At 40.9% G+C, this 23,562-nt stretch overlaps 1 protein-coding gene across 2 annotated transcripts in view; it reads right to left on the bottom strand.

Moving 5' to 3' along the window:
- CHD6 (chromodomain helicase DNA binding protein 6) overlaps positions 1-23,562 on the bottom strand; it is a 185,468-nt gene that overhangs the window by 56,551 nt on the left and 105,355 nt on the right. For both annotated transcript variants that reach the window (XM_059707058.1, XM_059707057.1), the window contains exons 17-21: positions 15,790-15,985; positions 5,185-5,349; positions 3,718-3,897; positions 2,649-2,759; positions 556-758 (exon numbers count right to left, since the gene is read on the bottom strand). In XM_059707058.1, coding sequence (XP_059563041.1) covers positions 556-758; positions 2,649-2,759; positions 3,718-3,897; positions 5,185-5,349; positions 15,790-15,985 — 855 coding nt within the window. The remainder of the gene's footprint in view (positions 1-555; positions 759-2,648; positions 2,760-3,717; positions 3,898-5,184; positions 5,350-15,789; positions 15,986-23,562) is intronic.

Genomic DNA, 23,562 nt, shown 5'->3' with positions numbered 1-23,562 from the left:
TAGCAAACCAAATGTCACTAAGGTGACCTGGACATTGGCCACTGAGAGCTTTATATGGTCACTAGATTAAGAAGAGAGGGACAAAAATATTTGGATCATGAAATAAAAATTTGGAATTAAAGGAGTCCAGCTGCAGCATTCAAAAGCAATGGTGAGCTCCCAGAAGGTAAACCTTCTATTTCGATCAAAGCCAGAGCCCTGCACGAATCATGCCTTAATGGGAACATCTGTTGCACTGACTCCTTATATATCCTTGCGGGGGGGGGGAGGGCGGGGGCAGAAAGGCAGGAAATCAGTACCAGGCAGCAAATTAGTAGCAGAGATTCACTGCGACAAGCATATGAGAAGTCATGGCACATCTACAATAGGGCAGCAGAGCGTACAGTGACTGGGGTGGTGGTAGTGGGAGGTGGGGGTGTCATGGGCAGAAAGCACAGTTCTCTCTTGCTCTAACCGAGCCTGCATCAGCCCATAACTCCAGAGGTGACTGGAGAGACACACTGGACAAATCTCAGGGACCAACACCAACAACAAATAGGCACAGCCAATACCCACCCAAAGATGAGCAGGTTCTTCTCTACCCGGAAGCATTCGGCTCGGAGGTAGCGCCTGGTTTTATCATTGAGGCGCCTGGACCTCGTGGGCCTTTCATCAGAGTCACTGTCCAACTCTGAAAACTCCATGAGCTCATCCTCCTCAAAGGAGTTGTAGTGTTTGGTTTGCTTTCTCACACGAGGCCGGTCGAGCACTAAGCTTTCCTAGAAACAGAGAGGACTACTGGGGAGAAAGCCCTGCTTCTCTCTTCCCCATCACGATGCACAAGCATATCCTGTTGACATTCCTCAAGACACATTTGGGAAAGAACCACACCCTGGTCTCATCCTCCAGCAGGAAAGGCTGTCCCCAGCACACCTGCTATGTCCATGACTAGCAGCGGGGATTCTCTGGGACTGGCTGAAGTTGACGTGTCATCCGCCACCATCTGCTGCCTCTGCAGTCATTCTAACAGTACGGACAGGCAAGGCCCCCCAGTGCCCACAGTGACAGTCTGCTCTTGCCAAGAAAGACGGAGTGGTGCACCCCAGCCGTTCTGCCCAGCATGCAGAGGCAGGCCGCGTTCTGGAGACAGGACCAGTTGGAGAATTCCATCTGCTCAGCAACTTTCTCAAGACAAATACATATTCCAGCTGTTCCACTTTTTGCCTTCCACTGGCACTAAATACTAACCTTTTGTCTTTCACCAAAAAGATTATTCCTAGCTCAGGAACCTCTCATTCTGGTGGCTCCCCTGGCCACAACCATTGCCTCTTCTCTTATCTCCATCATTTCATGTGTCTCACTCCTTCCCCTTACATCTCTTCCCAAAGGCAGGCTAAGCTCCTGAATACTCCCCTGTGTAGCCCAGGTAAATTTCTAGTGTCATCCCCGCTTCAATCACCTTACTTCCCACCTGCTCCAACTGCTTCTTACTGTCCATAGGGCAAGAACCCTTTCTCCCCCCACTTTGCCAACTTCCCTGCACACTGAGTAACTTCTTGACTGTGCAACTATAAAACACAGATTACTAAAGGACTGCACAATCTTCCTATTTGGAAAAGAGTTGAATTAAACAACCTCTGGTGATCCTACAGAAGAAGAGTTAAGGCTGGATGCTGGCTATTCAATCAGCTGGATACCTGCAGAACTGTCTCCGGGGCTTGTGGGTTCACAAGAGTTCAATACTCACCTGGGAAGACAGGTAAAAAGGGATGTATGCTCATCCTGCAGTGAGGCGATAGAGTCTGAGGCGGAGGGAGGGGGAACTAACACTTAGGGCGTGGGGTGCCTCACAAGGGGCTAGGCCAGTGATGGCGAACCTTTTGAGCTCGGCGTGTCAGCATTTTGAAAAACCCTAACTTAACTCTGGTGCTGTGTCACATATAGAAATGTTTTAATATTTGCAACCATAGTAAAACAAAGACTTATATTTTTGATATTTATTTTATATATTTAAATGCCACTTAACAAAGAAAAATCAACCAAAAAAATGAGTTCGCGTGTCACCTCTGACACGTGTGTCATAGGTTAGCCATTGCTGGGCTAGGCAGTTACAGTCATGAGTGCTATCCCCACCTCCTTTCCAGCTGGTTTCAGTGAGGCCAAGTACCTTGCCCAAAGGCACATATTCAGTCAGGGGCAGAGGCAGTGTTCAAACTCTGTCTTTATTTCAAGACCATTCTCTCTCTTATGTATAGAAATAGAAAAATTCAAGATACTGAAAGAAAGGAAGTGAAGCCAACAAACTTTACTTATCGTGCTTTCCCCCTCTTCTCAATATTCATGTTTCTTTCATAGGAATGGTGAAAAAGAGGTAAAATGGTCACATACCAAGATTGGGATGTTGGCTTGGTTGGGCCAGAGGACTAAACTTGACCTATTCGGCCAGTTCCAGTTCTAACTGCCTTGATTTCTCAGGTGCCCAGTATGTCCCATAGGTCATTTTAAATTCTAACAGTTAATGTTTACGAAGCTAAGCATGTTTTAAGTATATTACATCTACCATCTCATTTAAGAATTAGGGCTCAGGAGTAAATAATGACTTGAACTGTGTGGGAATTTATGGTCCTTAAGACACAGTGAAATGTTCAATGGAATAAAATATGCTGTACCTTTTCATTCTTTGCTTCAGTGTCCAGTTCAGCTATTTTAGCCCATTTCTGCCAAAAATTCGGGTCGTCTAAGGAAATATCTGTTCTGTTTCCTGAAGCCACAAAGCTAGCCTGTGAAGAAGACAAGCATCAATACGCTGTGCCCGAACACAACACACGTTACTAAACACCTGGTTCTTTTAAATGTACCAGAAACTCAAACAGAGCCTCACAGCCACGCTTCTTCTCTTTTAAAAGACTGGTTCAGGAAATTACAATTTCAAACTACAGGATCATTTTCTGAAACTTAAACTTAGAAGCAGGAAGACAGCTCTGGAAGACAATGGCAATGTATGACTTGACATCTAGTTCCTTGTGAAAGAATTTATTCTTAAAACTTCCCTAGATAAAACTTTTCTTTCAGTTCACCAGTTGCCAAATGCCTGCTACAGAAAAAGCACTCAGGTGGGCAGTATGAGGTGGACAGATAAGTGATGGCTATAAAGCACAAAATTTCCTACTGAAAATGTTCCATGTCGAACAGGAATTTAATCAGATAGGTCACAAAGCTCATGGAGCCTGTGGTCAGGGAAACCTGAGAGTGATATGGTTAAGTGGTCTAATTAGCTGAATTCTAAATCCAGTAACTTGCAGGGCAGTACCTAGCTGGGATTACTGACTAACATGTATTTTCTCATGAACTCAACAAGATACTTGCTTGAGTTTGAGGACTCGGGTGTTCACTAGAAACTCACCAAGAGGTGCTCTGCAAGGAAATCAAGGTGACCAAAGGCTTCAGAGCAGGCTTTGTGAACAGTGAATAGTGCGACGTGCGAACTAAGGTGTCTATCCTGCTCGCTGAAACCAGCTCCCAGAGGTTAGGAGTGGCGTTCTTTCTGTAGCTTCTGGCTCATGACTGACACATCCTCTAAGAACCTGTTTCTTCAGAGTGTCACACAGAATAAATGTGTAGCCAGAAAATTTCAATAGTGTATTTAGGGTAACAGAAGTCTGGCTAATGAGGGTCAAACCATGAACAACTTTCTTCCTGCTCCCCCCACACGGACTCTGGAGAGAAGGTCCTATATACCTTGGCAAAAGTGGACCCCTGTCCTTCAGACTGGATCGTGATGGTGTGGGTTCTCCTCTGCAGAATCTGGTCTATGTCTTCTTCACAGAACTTGGAGCCTTCGTCTTCCTCATCCATTAAGGCTCCATAAGCACCTTTCCGGAGCAAGTCCTCTACCTCCATTTTTGAAAGCTGCTGTACCTGGACAGGTCACCAAAGGCTACTCACAAAGTGGAAAATGCACAGGAGAAAAACAGCCTCAAATCTGGCCCTTGTGACTCAGTACACAGTACCTCCACTAACTGACATATCAGAGGAATAAAGACATAAACAACAAGCCTTAGGAAATGAAAGCCCAGATAAAGGCATTCAAGAGAACTATGGGGAGGGAAGGCAGACGATCCTCTATAGGGAGCTCCAGAATAAAACCCAGCCCATGACTCAATGACCCTAGCATTCCTCAGGACGTTGGTTATTACCAAATGTCACAAGCCATTAAAACTATGCACCATTAAAGAGGATATATTTAATGTTTATTTTATATTTCAGTTTGAGTCTGTATCTTTAAAAACCTCCAGATGTACCAAATGGGCTAAAGAATGATTTCTTCATTATTAAATAAATACATTAGTATTGGAAATGATGTCATTTCTTAACTAAAGAGAGGATCCTGTGCCAAGTGTGATCTTCTCAATTGCTTGTTGAAAACAGGAAATGGGGAGTTCAAAACAGCCCTTTCTGGTTTTAATTAAGAATCTGGTTCTCTTTATATCAATCACAAGAGGGAATTCCATAACTCGCAGCACTGGTAACTTGAAGTATTATACTTAGCAACACATGCATAGCTACGAGGATATAGAACATCTGGACTAAAGAGAATTCATTTAGAAAGTTTAATTCCCAACCTTTGATGCCCTGAGCCCAGAGATTAAGGAGATATTCTACTTTGTTTGTCTATACTTTAATAAATTTAAGAATCTTAGCTGCAATTTTTATCCCCCTTAGAGGGGAAAAAAGATTTTATTACTTTAAGCTGCTAATCTATTCATTCATTTATTCACTGACCATCACACATTGAACATCTTTAATATGCCAAGGATGGTTATGGGCGCTGAGGGATACAGATAAAATAGGTTCCATTGTCTGGAGTATGAGGTAAAAGCATGGTGACAATAGATCATTTAGAGTTAAGTGTTAAGATCTACTCACTTCTAACAGGCACTGTTAAAAACTCTGTTTCCTGAAATGTTACTGCATGTTGGGCAGTCCTACCACATAACTGTTCCTACAGATTTCCTTCATCCATCTATCAGATGCAGAGACCTGACCCGAATTACCCTCTAGTGTAGGGTATTACCCAACAAAGTTGTTTGGCCTGACTGAGTTTGGTTGAGAGTTCATCTTAAAACAGCTGTAGGAAGGAAGAATCCAGAGGCCCCAGCTGTGTGACACATGCTCAGGCTCCAGCGCAGGTACCATCATACTCACTCCATTGGTGCTGCCCTTTCGGTTGATGTCCTGAAGAACAGCCTTGTCCAGACCCAGCTTCAGGCTGGCCTTATCAAACATTTCTCGCTCATAGGAGTTCCGAGTAATGAGGCGATACACCTTCACAGCTTTACTCTGGCCTATCCGGTGACATCGGGCCTGAGCCTGGAAAGGAAGGAGGGTCATACACATCATGTCACTAGATATAATGGCAGTGGCCCAATGAATAGGAAAATGCTTAAGTTCCATGTGGTATGAGTGGTCAGGTCTCAAAGTTATGAGTCATGGGACAGAATTCACCAAAATGCCAGCTGCTCTTTCAAGGTCACTTATTTCATCACCCGCTATTTATTGAGTGACCACTGTGTGCTAGGGTAAAGTGATGAGAAGAACATGGCGTACTCCCCTCCCTAGCCTGTGATCTTAGTGGAGGCACTCATTCCCAGGATCCGGTCCTGCTCTTTTGGGAAATGCCTCAGGGTTGGCAGCACCACTTTTTAATTTTACTACAGCAAATTCCACACACACAAAAGTAAAGTATAATAACCTCGTACAGACAATCCTGTTTCATCTATTATGCCTCTACCCGCCAAGATCATTAGGAAGCAAATCCTAGGCACTGTATTGTTTCATCCTTACACATTTCAATATGTATTTCTAAAGATAAGAACTCTTGTAAAACATATTGTCATTGCCATACTTCAAAAAATTAATACTCAGTTTCTTCCAATTTTCCTGCTTATCTCATACATACTTGTTAAAGCTCGCTTGTTTGGATCAGGATCCAAGGAAAGACATTACACTGTAACTGGTTGATATGTCTCAAGTCTCCTAATCTATAAATACTCCCTGCCTTTGATCTCTTTTTTCGTATGTATTTTTTTTTATTTTTTTTTAAGAAACCAGATATCTGTCTTATAGTTTAAGACAGTCTACATTTTGCCATCTTCATTCTGGCTGTGTCTGAGAATAAGTGCCCCTGCTCCTTGTATCTCCTCTAAAGTGGAAGTTATATCTTGAGACTTAAGCAGGCAAAGATTTCATTTTTGGCAAGTGTATTTCATAGATAGTGCTGAATTTCCATCAAGAGGCACATGATGTCTGGTTGTCTTTATTCTGAATTGATGATCACTGTCTAGATCAATTGTTTCATTAGGATTATAATTCCCCTTATCAAATTTTTGGTTACCCTGATGATACAGTTCATATAGGAGACAAGCTAAATGTTTAATTCCTTCTCTTTATTTAATCAGTTTCCAAAATAATATCCACCAAAAGTGAATAAGGAAGATTTTTACTATTTGGTTTAAGAAGCACAATGAAGTTACATTTAAATACATGTCCTATGTTTTATTGCACTGCTGTTATTATTTCTATTACTGTTCAAAAATGGCCTGTGAGAACATTTTCAAGTTGGCTCCTGAGTTTTTCTGACATGATCCAGTCAAATATAAAAAGGAGGGAGACTAGAATAAACTCTGGTATTAGAATGGAGTAGGAGGTATCAGGATGAGCTCATGGTTAAAGTCTCTGTGTGTGTGTGCATGCACACACATGCACACATGTGCATGCACACACATGCACACATGTGCATGCATACATACATACACATACAGATAAAGAAAAAGATATGGGTATGTCTGTGTTTGTGTTTGTATGTTTCAAGGCGTCCTAGTTTCTTTGATAGGAAATGGTAGTTGGAGACAACAGCCTGGATGCTCTAGAGGTGCTCACTGCTACTGGTTGTCATTGTTTCTAGCCTATTAAATGGGCAAAAATGGAAGTGTTTGTGTGTGTGTACAGTATATATAGCCAATGCACATACAAGACAAAACACATCATGAGATCATAACAATATTTTACATTCATTAACCATGTATCTGTATCTCTTCAACCATGTTTAAAAGCTCAGTTAACTACAACGTCGTCACTCATTTGATTTATCCCACTATATATTATATATATATATGTGTGTGTATATATATATATATATATATATATATATATATATATATATAAAACAGTCTCAGAAAAACAGTACCATTATAATCTCACCAAAACATAATTACTGAAAAACATGTAAGATTTTTGTTTTCACCCATTTAGGGTTATATCCCACTACATATATACAGTTAAATCACAGTGTTTTAAATACCCACTTGCAGGTAGGTTTCTTTTTCACAGTGGTAGGGTTAGCAGTTTCGAAACTACTTTCTGTGTAATCTAGGATTGAGCAAATTAGTACATACACTGAGAGTTGAAAAAGGAAATTACAAATATGGAAAGGAGGAAAACTAGAATGACTGTGGTGTTAGAATGGGTTGGAGGTTATCAGTGTTAACTCATGGTTAGGTGTGCACATGTGTATATACACACATGTAATAGATGTGGATATTCATAATTAAGTTTATACACTTGTTCATATACACATATACATATGAAGGCATGTTTTATATATATATATATATATATATATATATATATATATATATATATATATGCATATTTATATTCTCTGTGTGTATGTATTCCAGCTATGTTCACTGAGAGGGTCTTGAAGCAATAGCATTCCAGTGGCAAAGAATACAACTGACTCTCTGATCTTGGTTTCTAAATTCCATTGTTCATAAGACAGAACAAAGTCATGTTAGAGAAATGGCCAATTGAAGGGCTGGGGCAGACAAAGTATAAGATGAGCCTAAAACATATTACTGTGCCAGGATGCAAGGAAGTACTCACACAATGATGGAGACATATTAAAATAACACTCGAAACTTGAGGAGGCTGCCATTGGCTAAGTCTAGGACTATTTGAACATCAAAAGAAATAAAGATAGCAGTGGAATATAACCCACTGAATAAAAAAGAATTCATGAGTACATACTGACATAAATAAATGGGAGAAAAGGGAAAACTTTTTTATAGTAGTAGCCAACAAAATGTATGGTGACAGAAAATCACCACCTTGCAACCATCACAATGATGACTGATTCAGGCAAAAATAATCAATGGACACTAAAATCAATGTGTAAAATGTTGATGAGGAACAGGATATTTACATTGTTTCAAACTATCTATCCAAAATTGCTTATTAATTTCAAAGGGAAAAAATAGCAACTTAGAGTAGAGAAGTCTGGCAGATGCCACTTAACTAAGAGACCAAAGTCTGTTATCAGACAAACAGACATCATATGTTCCTCTTATGATATGTTGACAAGGACATATCACTTCAGTAGTAGTATTACTAAACCTGAATCAATCCTGAGGAGACACAAACAGAAACTGAGGGACAGTCTATAAAATGTCTGGCCTGTACTCTTTAAAAACATCAAAGTCATAAAAGGAAAAGAAATATCGATGAACTGACTCAAGTTAAAGGAGGCTAGAGAGAGGAGAACTTTATGTAATGGGTGATCCTGTACTGGATCTTAGGGGGAATAATAGCTATAACGAATGTTGAGAGAAATGACAGAATTTGATTAAGGACTATGGATTGGAGACAGTATTCTCATTTCCTGATTCTGAGAACTGAACTGTGTTTATATAAGAGAATGTCCTGGCACTTAGGAAATACACTCTAAAGCAGCGGTCACCAACTGGTGGTCTGTGGACCACTGCCGGTCCGTGTGGTCTGAAAGGTTGGCGACTGCTGCACTAAAGTGCTTAGCGGGCAACTTACACTCAAATGGTTCAGACAAAAATGGTGTGTGTCTGTGTGCATGCGCATATTATGTCTATGAATGCACTCAGAGACACAGAGGAGAGAGTTAAAAAGGGCAAAAATAATAGAGTCAACGCGGCAAATGTAAACAGTTGGTGAATCTGGATAAAGGGTATATAGGACTCGCAAACTGAAATCATATCAAAATGACAATGTAAAAATATTAAATATAGGCATTTGAAATAATTTCTTTCTTGAGTTCATGCTGTTTACTTGATATACAGCCAGATTCAACTGTTTTGTTTTGCTTTAGAATTTTAAAAATAAATTTTTCCCTACATTAATTTAATCACAATGAAGAGGGTGGGAATAAAAAAAACTAGACCCAGTATCTTTGGAAAATGATATTTTGATTGTATACTGTAAGACTAATAACCAAAAAAACCACTATGTAGTCCAATATTGCAGGTTGGTAAATTTACTTTTCACAGAATATGGGTTAGTAATTCTGAAATTAGTATACTTATGTGTATATTAGGATTGAACAAATGAATAAATATACTTTGTTATGATAAAAAAGATCCAGGCTCCTCACAGCCAGGGAAAGGAGTTACAAATAAGGAAGTGGGAAAGGCTAGAAAGAATTCTGTGGGGTTTGTCTGGAATCAGAAATCTCACTATGGATGGACAGAAATGGAATAAATAGAGATGTGTGGTATGAGCATTTGTGTGTGTGTGTGTGTATATATATATATATATATATACATTTCTTAGCTCTGTCTGCTCAAAGAGTCTAGAAGCAATAATACTCCAGTAGCAATGGGCATACCTAGTACCAAATAGTTTCTAAATGCCATCTTCAAATAAAAGGAACGAGGGATCCATGGAGAAATGGCCGATTCCATGGCTAGACCAAGAAAAATGGGACATGAACCTGAACACCTCATGGTCCTAGAAAGGAAGAAAGTGCTCAAAAACTGATGGCAGCCTGTCACAGAACACAGGAGCCAACGTGAAGGACCTACAAATGACCAAATCTGAACAACAAATTAACTAATGAGAATAATCCTATATAATAAAAGGGTAATATGCAAATAGACCAAACGGCAGAACCAAATAACCAATCAAACTGTAATATGCTAATGATATGCTAAGGCTGCTCAACTGCTCGCTATGACATGCACCAACCACCAGGGGGCAGACAGTCGACCGGTCGACCACTCGCTATGATGTGCACTGACCACCAGGGGGCAGATGCTCTGACTGATAGGTTAGCTTGCTGCTGGGGTCTGGCCAATCGGGACTAAGTGAGATAGGCTGGGCATGCCCTGGAGCCCTCCTGCGGTCCCTCCCTGGCCCAATTATGCTCCAGTGGGGTCCCTCAGCCTGGCCTGCGCCCTCTTGCAATCTGGGACCCCTTGTCGGAGAGCTGGTTTCAGCTTGATCCCGCAGGCTACTCCCCTTGAAAGGGCTCATGGCTGGGGAGTGCTGCTGTGGCACCGTGAGCCTCTCCTGATCAGGACTGATTGAGCACAAGCCAGCGGCAGGCACAGTGGGGCTGGGATGAGTGGGAGCTGCCAGCAGCGTTGGACTGTGGGTTTCAGCCCGATCCCTGCAGGCCACCCAGAGGGACCCTACCCGTGCATGAATTCGTGTACTAGGCCTCTAGTGAATTAAAAACCCATAAAATAAATATTATTGAGTCCATACTGACAAGTAAATAAATGGTGGGCAAAGGTCAACTGTTCTTTATAGTAGAATTCCAATTAATATCTGCAGAAGGAGCGACTGAAACAGAAAATTACTCTTAGCCAAACACCATAATAATAATTAATGAAGGCAAGAACCATTGATGAATGCTAAAATAGGCAAAAGTATGATGAAAAACAGGTTAAAGTCTCAGAATATCTCCTCCCAAGATAATGATTAATTTTAAAGGTAAAAAGAGTTACTTTACAGTGGAGAAACCAGGCAGATCCCACTCAACCAAGTAATCAAGATTAACATCACGAGTAAGGTATTGACATCATATGCCCCATGATAGGATACACAGAAAAGGTCATAACATCACTTCTATGATATTCTTGTCCAAAATGCATAACTTCAAAATCTGATAAGAAAACATCAAGCAAACACAAATTGAGTTCTAGAAAACAGCTGGTCAGTACCCTTCAGAAGTGTCAAGGTCATGAAAAATAAGGAAAGACGGAAGCGAATACAGATTGGAACAGGCAAAAGAGTCATGACTTTTAAAGGAAATGTGAGATCCTAGATTGAATCTCAGACCACAAGAAAAACATTTGTAGGAAACTGAAGGAATATGAAGAAAAGTCTGTGATAAAGTATTGCATCAATGATAATTTTCTGGTTTCAATAATTGCATTATGGTTATCTATAATAATGAAAGGGTAATATGCTAATTAGACCAGACATCCTTCTGGACAAAGCCGGGCCAGAGTGAAGCCTGGGTCCCGGGTGCCTGCCTGTGGCCAGAGGAAAGCTGGGTCCTGGGTGCCAGAGGGAAGCCGGTGCTGGCAGCCAGGGGAAGGAAGGCCTACTCTTGCACGAATTTTCATACATCGGGCCTCTAGTATAAAATATTAACATTAAGGGAAGCTGGGTGAAGGGTCCTAGAACTCTGCACTTATTTTGCAACATTTTTAAAGTTTAAAATGATCTCAAAGTAAAGTTTTTTTTTTTTTAACAGACTGATGAATCTCAGAGGGAGTGGGGGCAGGAAGTGATAAACCAAAGAACTTATATGCATATATGCATAACTCACGGACACAGATAATAGTGCAGTGAAGGCCTGGGTAGGGGGCAGCCATGGGGTAGAGGGTGTCAAAGGGGGAAAAAAGGAGACATCTGTAATACTTTTAACAAAAAAGATACATTTAGAAAATTAATTTTGTTTTATAATGCTATAAAATACTTAGGATGGTTTCAAAGTCAAAAATGCAATAGGGTGCCCGGCTGGTGTGGCTCAGTGGTTGAGCATCAACCCATGAACCAGGAAGTCAAAGTTCGATTCCCAGTCAGGGCATATGAGCTCAATCCTTGCTGGGGGGCATGCAGGAGGCAGCCGACTAATGTTTCTACTTCTCTCTCCTTCTCCCTTCCTCTCTCTGAAATCAATAAAAATATTTTTTAAATGCAAAATGGCGTATTTGGAAAAACTAGCTTCTATCCCTGTCACTTCCATCGTATTTCCTCACTCCCCCCATAGGTAATCATTTAAAAAAGTTTTTTGCCCTAACCGGTTTGGCTCAATGGATAGAGCGTCAGCCTGTGGACTGAAGTGTCCTGGGTTTGATTCCGGTCAAGGGCACATGTGCGGGTTACGGGCTCAATCCCCAGTAGGGGTGTGCAGGAGGCAGCTGATCAATGATTCTCTATCATCATTGATGTTTCTCTCTCTCTCTCCCTCTCCCTTCCTCTCTGAAATCAATAGAAATATTTAAAAATAAAAAAGCTTTTGTTTTATCTTTCCATGGGGCAGGGGAAGGAAGAGACAGCCTTTTTAGATAAATGCTTGCATACTTTTCCACCTTATTTTTTTCACCCAACACTATATTTAGGTGTCTGCAAACATAGTCCTCATTCTTTTATATATGGCTTAGTCAATCAGTCTTCTGTTACTGGACAACTAAGCCGTTTAGTCTTTGACTATTACAATTAGTTGCCACAACTTCTTTCTGTATCTTTAGTGGTAGTTAAATCTTTAGTATCAGGGGAAGGTTTGATGGATAACTCTGGTAAAGAAAGGAATCAAGATAAGTAATACAGTTTATGGAATCTATAAAGCAGCAACAATATGTGGCCATAGAATTTACACTGATTTTTCTTTTTCTGGCTCATCTAGTGTTGAGAGTAAATTACAGGAGGAAGTTTAAGAAAGGTTCTGAGCAAAGGTCTAATAAGAGGAGCACTGCAGACACTGTTAGTTACCTCTGTGGTATCCACATTTCCTTTCTTCCTCATTACCCGAACCCTGATTCTTGCAAAGGGCAGCAACATGTCCACATGAAACCACTTCCAGCCTCCTGGGGATGGCAAGGTAACACAGGTCTAGACAGTGAGATGTAGCAGAAGTGTACTGGAGATATCTGGGAAGGTTCTGCTTCCTGAAAAAAGCACCACACCTTCCTGACTGGGACATGAAGTATCCATCTGGGAATCAAGAGGATGTAAACCACATTCACTGAGGATGGAGGAGCAGAAAGACAGAAGGAACCTGGGACTCTGATGACACTATGAAGCCAGCCCACTAGTCCTGACTACACATCTCTGGACTTCTCATTAACTGAGAAAAGCAAACCTGTTTGGGGGACCACTGCCACAGGCAGCTAAATGATACCAGGAGGTAAACATATGCTCTACCAAGATGACTTACCTGAAAGATAACAAGATGAATCCTGTCACATTTAGAGACTCGTCATTTTACAGTAAAAAATCCAACAGTTAATCAGGTATTCCTAATTTTTCAAACTCACATACAAAAACATGTGGTAGAGAGAGAACTAGGGCAGCAACCGAGATGAAGTCCAAATAAGATCCATCAGCAAAGATATATATACAGAACCCTGGAGTAGTTAGGCAAGTGGGAGCAGTGGTGCCACCCCCACACAGGAAAAATTATAGAGCTCTGATGTGCTCCTGCACAATTTGCAGGCCCACCGTTAGTTCTTTAGTTTTTAATATATTTGAGGTGAACAAAGGCCTACAAAAAAAGTAGTGACGTTCAGATCCCAGTGACTGCAAAGGGAAGAAAGGGGGAGTGGCTTAGTTGCCCAAGCAGTGAGATTTTAAATTGATTCAGGCCTTTAATTGACTATTGTCACTTTCAAGTCCAGAACTTGGCAAAACCTCTCACCATGCCTTTACAATCATGTGAAAATAAAATAGTTGGTACAAAGAACCAAGCATAGTGCTATATCCTTTCTTGACCTTTATACTACTATTTCAAGTCATTAGCTCTATTACATTTAAAAAGCAGATTTTCTTTAATACTTAAAAATACTACTTATTACTTGATGTAAAAACTGCATAATCAGAGAGGTTAAAGAAATTACTACAGTGCTATTGGAACCCAACCACTTTTAGCATGCTGGTATAATACTGCAGCCCTGTTTCTGCACACAAGTATTTTATTTCAAGCCTAGCAATTTTACATTGCTCCTGCCAATCTAAAAGTCTGCCTCCACAGGTCACCTACTCATGCAAAAGAGGAATTAGACTCTTGGCAGCATGAGTCAGGGAGTACTGGGAAGAGGCCCTTCCTTTTGCAGGCCTACATTTGGGCTCAATAAATGTGTCAATAAGTCAGTCAAGAGCTGGCTGAGAATAGGAAGGAGAGGAGTTGACAGCATGGGAAATGGAAAAGGATACTTTAGGGCAGCAGGAAAAAAGGAACAGGGAGTGAAAAAGAGACACTGACAAGAGAGGCAGGAGAGAACTCAAAGAAACCTGACTCACTTTATTTGGGATTGAGACTGTACAGTAAGGGCCTGGCCCACCTGCTTCAGGGGTGCCACCTATGTTCACTCCCACCCTAAGTGGGTATACATTTTATTCCTATGTCTGGAACATTCTTCCTTCTGACCTTGTAATTTAAGATCCTTCCTCATCATTGAGGTCTCTGCTCAGATCACCTTCTTAAAGGAACCTTCCTAGACCACTTTCTAAACCAGGGCATCCAACCCTCATCATTCTTATCCCCTTATCCTGTTTTATTTGTTTGTAATAAGTATTGCTCTTTGCAACTCATATATTTTTCCTTGTTTACTGAAAACAGTGCCACACAATTTGTTTTATAATGACTTTTCCCTCTGAGTTTTAGCCAATTGTCATCAATTTAATAATTTAAAGGACTGGTTGTTTAACTAGTAGACTGCTTTCTTCAAATAAAATGTTGCCTGGAAACTCATTAAATGAAAAGGACAAAGCAGAATGCTCTGTGTGAAGTGGTGGCCATGGAAGAAGGCTCAACAGGCATCAGCTTGGCTCTCCCTCCTGGCCTCCCTTCCCTTGTGGAATCCCCTGGGATGCCTCTTCAGTTTTGTGAAGAAGCAGCCTCCAAACTTCTCTTATCAATCACTGTGCCATGAAAAGGTTGCGAGGCACCCACTACTCTCCCTACCCTACACTCACACTCCGAGTATTAGAAGATACACTTAGGATAAATTTATCGTTAATAATAATGTAAATCCATATTCTAAATGATCTTCTTGAAAAGTTAGAATCTCTTTGGCTAATTTACTGTCTAGTCTGGTCACTGTTTCAAACAGGGTTGATGAAGAACTCTAAACTGGAAGTGTTAGCTCTGTCATTTTCTTGTTTGTCTCTGCTTACTTTTTAAATGTATGAACTTCAATCTTTGAATAACTTCAATCTTTGTAAATCATCCTTTAAAGTCACCATTACTTAACTTGGGTAACACTAGAAATTACACCCTGTAAATCCACTTAAAAGGGCATATATAAACTCTGCATTAAGTGCAGAACAAATGAGCTAGTGAGGATGCCTGTCAGCCCTGACACACCGTGGAGCTTTCCCACCCCTGTGTTATTTCTCTAGCGGAATACGACATATGGCCATCTAACAAACAAGCCGAGTGAAAATGCCAGAACTGAGGATTAGTCAAGCTTAATAATTTTCTTTATGTCTGATGATGATAAGAATAAAGTAGTTCAATTCTATACTTGGAGGCTACATGCTATGAAATATCATTTAATTTAAAGTAAAAGGAAAAAACAATTCTCTGATTAGTAGGAAGGGCCAGCATTTACTTTTCATTCAGTTCCCCCAGGTCGAGGCCTTAAGCCTGCCCTCTGGCTGACACCATAGCATGGAACATGGCAGACACTCTATAGCCAAGCCAGGCCCTGCCATAATGTTCTTGGGTTCGGGGTGGCTCAGGCAAACAGCAATCATCCTAATGGTTACCTGCAAGTCATTTTGAGGGTTCCAGTCTGAATCAAATATGATGCAGGTATCAGCGGCTGTGAGATTGATCCCCAGGCCTCCCGCTCTGGTGCACAGAAGAAAGACAAAGCGGTCTGAGTCTGGCTTACAGAACCGGTCGATGGCTGCCTGGCGCAGGTTTCCCCGTACTCGCCCATCAATTCGCTCATAGGTGTATCTGAGGGGACCCAAACGAACGAAAGCCCAGGTGTTAATCATGACTTCAATGGAGAACAGCAAACAATGCAAGAAGCTGTTGACCGATGGCCTTAAATCCCTCACTTCTAAATATGGACCAAATGTCCACAGTAAGAATCCCCACCCTCTACATATGCAGCAGGGCAGACATCTAAACCTGCATTGCAAAGTGTTGCCCCTCAAAACCCAGACCAAAACAAAAAACCAGCCACAAACTAAGGAGGACTAGGAGAATTGTAAACATAAAAAAATATCAATTCCCACTGCCCAAATAACTTATTCCCAGTTTTAACTTGCACTGAATGTGATCCTAAGACCCAGAAAAGCAAATAAAAGCCTCAACCACCTGCTTTCAGTTGTGCTCATAAAAGGAATCAGAGTTCAAATCAGCCCCTCGCTGCTTTCTGGGAAACTGAAAATGGGAAGAAGACTATAATGACAGGCAGTCCCTTGATGTCTGGGCTGGTCGTCTCTAACCTAACAGTTACTCCGCGCTTTAAATATATTTTATTGATTTTTTACAGAGGGGAAGGGACAGGGATAGAGAGTTAGAAACATCAATGAGAGGGAAACATCGATCAGCTGCCTCCTGCACACCTCCTACTGGGGATGTGCCTGCAACCAAGGTACATGCCCTTCACTTGAATAGAACCTGGGACCCTTGCATCCGCAGGCCGACGCTCTATCCACTGAGCCAAATCAGTTAGGGCAACTCAGCGCTTTAGAGGTGCACAGCAAACCCTCCAGGCTTACAGCGGAAACCAAGGTCTTCTGGGCAGTATATTGCCAAGCAAGTAGGGAGAACTCACAGAAAATGTTTTGTACTATGTCAGGGGTGGGGAGAACTAAAGAATTTTTAAAGCAAAATAAAGTGAGGAAGTAAAGCTGAATATCCTTAAGAAGGCATATACCTGTGTGGAAGTTAAGAAATAAAGGTGGAAAGCATGGTGGAGGAGAGGGGAAGAGGAAAGAGAATAAGAATGAAACACTATGGGGTCATATTACTATCTGTCTACCCAATTAGAAAACACAGACGGCACCTTTCTGATGAAATAATGTAATTAATAGAGCATTAAAATATTGTAGCAACCTGGACAGCTGCTTAGAGTCTTATTCTTTTCTTACTTACCCCTGCCAACACATGAATTAACAAGGGAATGTTGCCCTGGACCCAATTTGACCTCCAAGCATGAATTGGTTAGTAAAGTAGAAGTAACAGAACCTTGTGAGAAGAGGACCAAGTCATCCTAGACCCAACAACAGTCAAGAACATGAATCCTGATGAAAATCTTATCAGTAGCCAGAATTTGGGAAATCTGGCCTCTAAAAATTCAGATAAATAATTGGCAAGAGAATAAGAATAGACAGTCTAGGGGCAGATAAGTCTGTGTGGGGATGACTCTAGACAACTAAATGTGGCAACACAATCCTGACTTCCTTGAGGAAAAGGAAACTCCATGTAAAGAAATCACCCAAGGAAATCCATGTAAAGAAACCAAACCAACTCAGACTCTAAGGGACATGTAGCACAGCAAAGAACCAAGTCCGAACATATGTCTTCCTTTTACAAAGCTGCAGTGCACCCATACCTGGAATTACAGGCGTAGACTTTCTTTTTTCTTTTTTTAATGTAACAAACTTAGGAATAATATTTGAAACTATAGTAGCAAATAAAATGAGTGGTGATGACAGGATTGTCATGACGATCTTATAAGATAAAAGATAAGAGTTACATTCTAAATTCTATAAAACGATGAAGCAATTAAATAAAATTATCATTCTATATAATAAAGAGGTAATATCCAAATTGACCATCACTCCAACACACAAGATGGCCGCCCCATGTGGTCAAAGATGGCCGGCAGGGGAGGACAGTTGTGGGCGATCAGGCCAGCAGGGGAGGGACCAGGCCTGAAAGGGAGGGCAATTGGGGGTGGCCAGGCTGGCAGAAGAGGACAGCTGGAGGGAACCAGGCCTACAAGGGAGGGCAGTTAGGGGCAATCAGGCCTGCCGGGGAGGGCAGTTAGGGGCGATCAGACCTGCAGGGGAGGGCAGTTGGTGGGAACCAGGCCTGCATGGGAGGGAAGTTGGGGGGGGGCAAGGCCTGCAGGAGAGGACAGTTAGGGGTGACCAGGCCGGCAGGGGAGGGCAGTTAGGGGCAATTGGGCCGGCAGGGGAGCAGTTAGGCGTCAATCAGGCTGGCAGGGGAGTGGCTAGGGGGTGATCAGGCTGGCAGGCAGAAGCGGTTAGGGGCAATCAGGCAGGCAGGCAGGCGAGCGGTTGGGAGCCAGCAGTCCTGGATTGTGAGAGGGATCTCCGACTGCAGTCGGACATCTTCCAAGGTGTCCTGGATTGGAGAGGGTGCAGGCTGGGCTGAGGGGGACCCTCCTCCCGGCCTGTGCACGAATTTCATGCACCGGGCCTCTAGTTCTTATTATAACAGCCACAGCAACAATATTAGCAGCAACCAAAGTGTCAAGCTCATCCTGCACAATTTCTGCACAGTGCCAGGCACTGTGATACATGCTTTACATGCACCATCACATTTAACTCTCACAATAATCCTATGAGGTAGTTTTACTGTTACCATCCCCATTTTACACTTGAGGAAATTTCAAAAATAACAAAAACCCAGACAGTCAAATAACTTGCTATTACCTAGCTGGTAAGTGAGCTAACTCAGATCTATTTGATTCAATCAAAGTCCATACTCTTAACCAGTTTGCTGTGTGGCCTTCATATTGTGCCCTACATTTCAATGCAGCAGAACAGAAAGATTTTCCTAAAAACTTAGAAGAGAAAGTTAAATAAGAGACACCAGTAAACTTAGGAAACTTGTAGTTCTGGTATAAAATGAAAAAAGAAACTACAGGTATCAAAATGATTTTGATAAATCAATGCAGCAAGGATCTGGCCTGGGTGGGTTCTCACAGCCGTTGGGCCATGTATGTGATGTGTGGAAGAAGCACAGGATTTGGAGGCAGGAGACAGGGCCGACACAATGAAACAATAGCAGCTACCACCCCCACCATCACACATGCCAACGATTAACACCACAGGCACAGAGGACTCAATGTTCTTTGACAAAACACCGCAGCCATCAGAGAGGAGCGAGATGCCCACGGATCTGAGTGAGGCAGGGAGTTAGCATAGCCTTGGGAGAAGTCAATGAATATGATGACATAGCTTGGCCATCACCCAGGGAAAGTTATTTCCATAAAATTAGATACCGTTCTGCCAGCTATGACTTAACAATGGTTTTAGAAATTGTGCAGGATGATTGGAACATTAATTCTCATTTGCATCACTTGTTCAGTTTTGAGGGAGTGCTCTCGAAGAACACAAAACTAAAATAAAATAAAAATTCAATTATTAGAGTTTTTCCCAATTGTTCCTCATCCCCTCACTTCTGAGCCAAATCCTTTGGCTATGCCCTCACCCTGGATGAGAGTATGGCATGAAATTAAATGGGAACAAAATCAAACTGACAGCTGGAGAAGCAATGAGGCTCAAAAACAAAGAAAATCTGAGGGCGAGTAAGTCTGAATGAAGAAATCAGACATCATAAAATTCCCCACACCAAACATCAGTGCAGCAATTAACCCTCTGCATCAACTGTATTGTGAACAAAATCCCTAGGAGTTGATGTGGTTCATGAAACTGTAATTCTGAGTCATTGTCAAATATCAATGAGAAGCAGGTGGCACTCTGGGAAACCTCTGTGCACTTTGTTTGGGGAGGAGGAGGGGGTGGAAGGACACATTTTGGCATAACAGAAAAATGTTCTCACAAGGCCTAAAGGAAAATGAATGACTTTCTTGTCTCCCAGCAATAAACAGCTGGAAAACATAAAGAGTGAAAAATCACCCATTCACAATAGCCATAAACATATAAAACACTTAGCATGAAAATTAGTAAGAAATATGAAGGATTTGGCAATATGACACTAGGAGCTATGTTGGTTTGTTCACCATGTCCCTAACACCTACAGAGGTTCGAGCACAAGGTAGGCACTTCATAAATATTTATTAAATCAACAGTGTATATAAAAGACCTGAATAAGTGTAGTGAATATTATGTTCTTCAATTCTGTAAAGATGTCAATCCTACTCTACTAAATGTGTAAAAGCCAATCAAAATCCCAATACATGGATATATGTATATAGAGATAAACACAGATGTGTAAATGTGTGTACACACACACACACACACAACACACACACACACAATTTTTTAATAGTGGGAGACTGAAGTAGTCAAGGGTAGACTAAAAAAGAATAATTCTGAAGTTCATCTGCAACAATATATGAGAAAGGACTAAAACTATTGATCAAAAGAACAGAAAGGTTAGGGATATACCCAGCATATATAATAGCTCAGTATATTTTATGGATAGTGTTTTAGATGAATAGGGGGGAAACATGGACTATTTAATAAATAGAAAATTAGACATATTTAGAAATAAACTAGGTTAGATGCTCATTATATACCACTTATCAAAATTACAGAAGGATTGCAGACTGACATATCAAAAAAAAAAAGAAATCCAGTTAAAGATTATGAATTAACATGCATATTTTATCCGTTTATCTTCCCAAACTTCTAGTAAAATGATAGCTAAAGGTTGTTTATTTTAAAATGCATAATACATTCCCCCAAATAAACCCCAAACAGAACAGGAGAAATTATAACTAAATTCTAGAAGATGGAAAGTCAGCTAAATGGTATTTAATTTAAAGAAAGCAGAATGCCAGGTGAGAAATAACCTGATTTAATACTGCAGAATACCCAAAGGGATAGGGCATTGATGGCATCAGATACTCCTAAAAATGGGGATGCAAAGCGTCTAAAAACCAGGGGAAATGGTTGAGTATCAGCCCTACAGATCACACATCCCTGCCCTGAGAGGGTAAAACAGAAGAACCATACCCTTCTCTACCCTAAGGGGTACCAATCACAGTTAAAGGTAGAAGTATTAGACTGAAAAAAGGAAAGAGAGAGTGCCTACCTCTCTCCACCCTGCTTCCCTACAGTCAGCTCCAAGTACAATCAAGTTCCCAGCCTTTAGGCTAGGGAAAGGAAGGAAACATCCAAAAATACTGACACTGGAGATTCCCCAATGAAATAGTCCATCTAGACGACTAGTGTTTACAGATGCAGGGTGTGACCCAGAACCAGCAGTCCTAGCCCACATACCCAGAGCTTCCAAGCAGCTCGACAGTGCGCATCAACTGATGGCTAAGATCTGAAACACAGAGGCTCTGCTTCTGGTATGGAGGGGCCAGGTCCTAACACACCAATTCTCAGCAAATAACAACCACAAGGTCCAGATGAAATACAGAAAACAAAACAAATGAACAGAGAAATTTCTCTGAGGGCCCTGGAGAGTTAAAGGAAAGCAGGCAGATTTTGGAGAGCAACAGAAACTTGTGGTTTTGAGCAGAGGAAAAGCCACACAGTTATGGTGGCAAAGATGCAGGGCAACTACAAATCTGATAAAAAGTCACCGTGTTTCTAACCAGAGGCATGAGGGGAAAGAGAATCGGGCAATCAGGACTGCCAGAGGGTGAGAAGACAACTCTAGAATGTAGAAAGAACAGAGAGGGTGTACCCCAAACTCTGGCTATAAACTCTACTCAAGTCTCTGGCTGGCCTCTGACTCACACATGCTTGGGGCAGACTGAGAGTAGTCTGAGCTGAGACTGGAGCTGTTATCTACTAGAGACACGGACAGAATTTGCATTTTGAGTCACATCTCATATAATACCTCCAAATAAAAACCATCACCTTCACGGCAAATAACAGAATCCTGAATCTCCACAACAAAATATTCACAATGTCCATGGAAAAACCCAAAATTATGTAGCATATGAAGAAACAGGAAAAATGTGACCCATTCTCAAGAGCAAAAAATCCAACCAACAGGTGTCAAATCAAAAAGTTACAATTATCAGATAAGAACTTCATAACAGCTGTTATAATTATGCTTAATAAAGTGAAGGAATATATGCAATAAACAAAAAGATAGATCACAGCAGAGAAACATCAAACTAAGAAACAAATTAAACTCTTAGAACTAAAATATAATTTGTATAATAAAGAAAGCATTGGATGGGCTTAATAAGCATGAAAGAAATAACAAAGAAGCAGAACCTGAAGACAGATAAATCAAAACAGAGAGAAAAAGGACTGGGGGAGTTGGGGGGGCGGAGCAGAACAAGGACCTGTGGGACAATATCAAAAGGTCAAACATTCAGGTAATTGAAGTCTTACAAAGAAACCAGAGGTGGGGGCAAAAGGAACAACAAAATAGAAGAAATAGAGACTCAAATCCCCCCAAATTTGATGATATACGTTTATACATTCATTCAAGAGGCTCCGTGAACTGTACAGGATGAATTTCACTCATCACAGTCAAACTGCGAATCAAAAATCAAAAGAAAATCTCACTAGACTGAATAAAATAACACATTACATACAAGAGAACAGTGAGTTAAATGACTGCAAAACTTCTCATCAGAAACTATGGGGGCCAGAACACAGTGGAATAATACTTAAAAGTGTTGAAAGAAAGAAAAACAAACAAACCCAGAATTTTAATGTAAAAGGAAGAGATATAAAACAACAACAACAACAACAAAGAATTGACTTGGAGAAAACTGTAGGACGAAAAAGCAAATCTATCATGATAAATTTCAGAAAGACGAAAGAAGTCACTGCACCTATGAAATAACCAGTAGAATGTTATAAGAATTGAAAATTTAGAGAAAAAATGCTCTAGGAAATTAAAAATATAATTATACAAAGAAAACCTAGGGTTAAAGTTGGAAGAAAGAGTAAAGGAATTCTATCAGAAAATATAGCAAAATATAATAAGATGGAGAAAAAAGAGAAAATCGGGTGATCAATCCAGAAGATCTGACATTAAAATAACAGGAGTTCCACAAAGATAAAACAAAGCATAAAAAAATAATGAAAGATAAAATCCAAGAAAATTCTCCAGAGCTGATGAACTTAGATTTCAGATAGGAAAAACTATTTAGTATCTAATTCAATGCATCCCATACAAAAAAAACAACAGTTCATTGTAAACCTTCTCAGCACTGGGACAAAGAGGATATATCAAAGCTTCTAAACAGAAAAAGAAAAAAAAAGTCACATACGCAGATTGAGAATCAGAAGGGCAGGGCTTTGAACTTCTAAACCACAACCCTGGATGCGAGAAGACAATGAACTAATAACCCTTCAAAATTCTGTGGGAAAATTATTTCTAATTTAGAATCTCAAACCCAGCCAAACTATTACTCAAGAATGAGAGTGGATGACAAACATTTCAAAGTTTCAAAACTCACTTATCATTCACCCTTTCTCGGAAGCTGCCAGAAGAGGTACATGGGATCCACCAATAAGGAAATCTGATTCAAGTGGGAAGGAAAGAAACTTGTCAGCATGATGAGGGAAGGGAGATAACAGATGACAACTGTGTACTAGGTGAGAAGAGCCCTGAACAGAGAGGAGCATGTTAGAAGGTCCCAGGAGAGATGGCCCTGAGAAGAT

This window comes from Myotis daubentonii, chromosome 8 (genome assembly GCF_963259705.1).
Source record: "Myotis daubentonii chromosome 8, mMyoDau2.1, whole genome shotgun sequence".
In the NCBI taxonomy this organism is placed as follows: Eukaryota; Metazoa; Chordata; class Mammalia; order Chiroptera; family Vespertilionidae; genus Myotis; species Myotis daubentonii.
The sequence above is the reverse complement of the archived record's forward strand: the minus strand, read 5'-3'. Positions and strand labels throughout refer to the sequence as shown.